Here is a 3,845-nt window from a genome sequence, read left to right as displayed (position 1 = left end):
CTACAATAATATACAACTATTTCATTGGAAATTCATATAATTATCTATTATAATTTGCTTTCAAACGATTTAGGGTTACTATAATACCTAGGGTTTAGTCTTACGCACGTTGTTAGGGTTAAGTGTTACTTGAAAATGAGGGTTTAGTGGTACACCACCAATTATGGTTTAATGATGCATCATAATTGAGGGGTTTTACTACCTAGGGTTTAGTGTTATGTCACAAGTTAGGATTTAGTGTTAATTCAAAACTTAGGTTTTTTTTTTCGTATCTAATATAGGGTCTATGGATTTATTTCATGACCTATGATCTACGGGTTTGATACTAATATAAAAAAGATCTCAAATAAAATTTTTCAAATAAAATAAAATGATAAAAATTGTCTAAACATTGCCTAAAAAATACTAAATGTCTTCAGGCGTCTTCCATACGCCGCCTTCGTCGCGACCGCACATATACATAGCATTCCACAGTGATACCTCTAGCGATCCTTAGGTAGTCTTCCATCACACTATATGCTTATGTACCTTCTGTGACTATCCTTAGATTCAGCAAACATTCCAACCTTTCAACAATTTCTTGGCAAACATCCTATGACATTGACAACAATGGAAAAGGGTTATACACATTGCATGTTCAAATAAAATGAATATCAGAGTCAGTTGAATATATATGTTACCATTGCATGTCGAGGTTTCTTTACATGAGAAGGTGCATCTGCAGGTGCTTCCTCCATAGTTGTTGCCGCCACTGGGTATTGAGGAATATCCGGTTCAACACATGTGTCATCGTGCATGACAGATGGATGTCTAGTTGGATCCTCGGGCCGTGCTGGTCTCATGATGGGATGAGAAATCATGTAGAACCAGTCGATGTAGTATGTTGCACACTGTCCAAACATAACACAAATCTGACCCACCGGTGCAAGGTACTCAGAAAAATTCATCCATATGTCGTCAATATCTTCTAAGCATAATCTTGACTCCGGAGAGTGTGGAGGAATGGTCTAAACATACCCAAACTGCCACACAACCCTCTCTGGTCGGTGTATACAACAGCTGGATCTCATCGAATATGTCCGGAAAACAAAGAAATCAATTCGGAAGGCACGTGATTTCCTCTCATGATAATCTATCTAGACGCTTCTGATACATTGACAATGTTAATGTCTTCCTAAACTTCCAACGGTAGGCACGTGATTTCCTCTCATGATAATCTTCAGTAGCTATAGCCTTAGCAACAGAAGGAAAATGCTCATAAATCCCACACTACACATATTTGCTACGATAAATGTCTCATAGCCGTGATAGTCGAACATATGCCCCGTGACATTAAACTGTCTCAGCTCTTGCTTCATCTGCACTCACCTCAAGTAATTCTACTAATAGCAACACCACTTCATCAATATGAAGAGCCTCAAAGCTATGGAAGACACTTGTGATGGGTAGATGAAGCAAAGATGCCACATCATTGAGGGTGATAGTCACCTCTCTTACAAGAAGATGGAAACTGCTAGTTTCCTTATGCCACCTCTCCATAAAAGCCGATATAAGTCTCCGATCGCCAGTGTCCAAGGAACATGCAATCAGAGGACTTAATCCTGTGGCAACAACTACACCTTCAATCTCTGCAACAGGCCTGTCGAATTTCTAAACCTTCCTTCCATGGGATGATAGCTTCAACTTAGGACATTCCTAAAAAAAATTAAATCATTTTAACAATAATAACAAATACTTATTAAAATAATTTATTTAAAATATAAATACTTTTCCTAACAATGACTGCAACATGATCAACATAACCAGTCAGAACTGATATGTCATACGGCCCGCCTAGAAAATCCTTAGCATCAGCAACTTCATCATCAACAACTGCTTCTTCAGGCTGTTTGTGGACCTCATCAACTGCATGATCCACGTGCTGAACATCCTCAGCAACAGGGGCAGCTTCTTGTTGTCTATGTGCAGATCTTGTGGGCCTCCGCTGTTGGGAAACTTCATCTGAATCATGATTTACTTCTCTCTCAGGGCTCTTCCTATAACACTGTCTAAAGCTTGACCCAAACCTCTAGTTTTAACCATGATTTCCACATTTAAACAATCATAACAATTTATGTCAAAATTCAAACAATACTTCAATCAATTACTATTTAATAATTCAAAAATAAAAAATTATTTTTTATATATTTTTAAAAAATATTTTTTTATTACTTTTATATAATCAAATTAACTTCTTTATTAAAAGGCAACTTAAAATAACTATAATTAATTAATTAAATAAATAAAATAACAAAAAATATGTCTCATTGCCTATTTTTTTTTACAAAAAAACTAATATATAACAAAAATATATTAATATATTTACAATTAAGAAAAACAATAACTATTTAAAAACACAAATCAAAATAATATATTTATGATTAAAAAATAAAAAAATATCTATTTAATAAAATCAAAATAATATATTTATAATTAAAAAATATTAACTATTTAAAAACACAAATCAAAACAATATATTTATTTTTTTTAAAATTATTATTTTAAAAAAATAAAAATAATATATTTATTATTAAATGAATAAAACAAATCAAAACAATATATTTATAATTAAAAATAAAAAAATAACTATTTAAAAAAATCAAAATAATATATCTATAATTAAAAAACATTAACTATTTAAAAACAAAAGTCAAAATAATATATTTATAATTAAATAATAAAAAATAACTATTTAAAGACAAAAATCAAATTAACATATTTATAATTAAATAAAAAAACATACGAAATGCCCAAACCGTATGAGTTATACGGATTGATTCATACGGATTACCTAATCCGTATGAGTAATTAACCAATCCGTATAACTTATACGGATTGGGTAGAGAACACAGAGAGATGGAGGAGGAAGAAGCTTCTATTTGCAGCATCAGTGCACAAGTAATGGTGTTGGTGCACCTAGCAACACCCAGTTGAGACAACCTCACTCAAGAAAATAAGATAAAGTCAAAAGGTTTAATCATATTAAATGGAGATTAAATGGGTTGAAATTCTCAATAAGAGGAACCAATTAGAGAATAAATTGGGAGTATTACTCTTAGCACCACCAATTTTTCTATTTGCACTACTCATGGGGGTGCTTTTAGTTATATTCCTAAATTATCCCTTGAACCGAAAGACAATGAAAATGTATTTCAATTACATGAGTGGGTGTGAAAAAAAAATAAATAAATAAAAACACGATTTCATTGTACTAAAAAGAAATCATGTTTTCTTTGTAATTTGGGGGTGCAAAAAAATAAAAGTAACAAAAATATGATTTTATTGTACAATAGAATCATATTTTCCGTGCTGGCTCAACATCAACAATTCTGATCACCATCCTAAGCCCCTGCCACCAATCACCCAAGCCACCGTTGCCCGTCATCACCAGGCCACCATCGCACAGCACCATCAAGATCATCACAACACGTCAGTGACCAGATCCGCGAGATCACCATTTCTTACCCACACCTTTGAGGCGACCCAAACAGCACCCCACCCCAACAAGCTGGGCGTGCGACACCTTGCCTCACACCATTTCTCGGGCCTTGCATGTTCCATTTCAGCCCATCTCGAAATATCCCAACATAAAGGAAACCTTCAACAATATTATGTATGCTTTTATGCCAGTTTTGCTTCTCTATGAAAATTCCATCTTGCTTATGTGTTGGAATACCTTTGTGTATTCACGCCATCCACAACCAGTCGTCTTAGTACCAGAAAAGAGAATCACCATAAAAGCATCTTAGAATTCAGATGAACTAAACACCTTGAACCAGTTCATTAATTAACATCTCATAGCAATT

The 3,845-nt window shown here is 33.7% G+C and overlaps 1 protein-coding gene across 1 annotated transcript; it reads right to left on the bottom strand.

Annotated features, from left to right (window-relative positions):
• Positions 1–1,122: 1,122 nt before the first annotated feature.
• On the bottom strand, positions 1,123–3,600 carry LOC114372529. Its single transcript, XM_028330173.1, has 4 exons — positions 3,478–3,600; positions 1,768–2,068; positions 1,369–1,601; positions 1,123–1,269 (listed from the first exon to the last, which is right to left on the bottom strand). The coding sequence occupies exons 1-4, from the start codon at positions 3,598–3,600 to the stop codon at positions 1,123–1,125; spliced, it is 804 nt and encodes a 267-aa protein (XP_028185974.1).
• Positions 3,601–3,845: the final 245 nt, after the last annotated feature.

Source organism: Glycine soja, chromosome 1, assembly GCF_004193775.1.
Source record: "Glycine soja cultivar W05 chromosome 1, ASM419377v2, whole genome shotgun sequence".
NCBI lineage: Eukaryota > Viridiplantae > Streptophyta > Magnoliopsida > Fabales > Fabaceae > Glycine > Glycine soja.
The sequence above is the reverse complement of the archived record's forward strand: the minus strand, read 5'-3'. Positions and strand labels throughout refer to the sequence as shown.

Excerpts from the sequence above, each read along its gene's own strand:
- LOC114372529 (XM_028330173.1), bottom strand. The coding sequence starts at position 3,600 with ATGGAACATGCAAGGCCCGAGAAATGGTGTGAGGCAAGGTGTCGCACG. Across the intron at positions 1,602-1,767 it reads TGCAGTCATTGTTAGGAAAA|GATTAAGTCCTCTGATTGCA; the intron begins GTATTTATATTT and ends TTGTTGCCACAG. Across the intron at positions 1,270-1,368 it reads TATTAGTAGAATTACTTGAG|TGTGGGATTTATGAGCATTT; the intron begins GTGAGTGCAGAT and ends AAATATGTGTAG.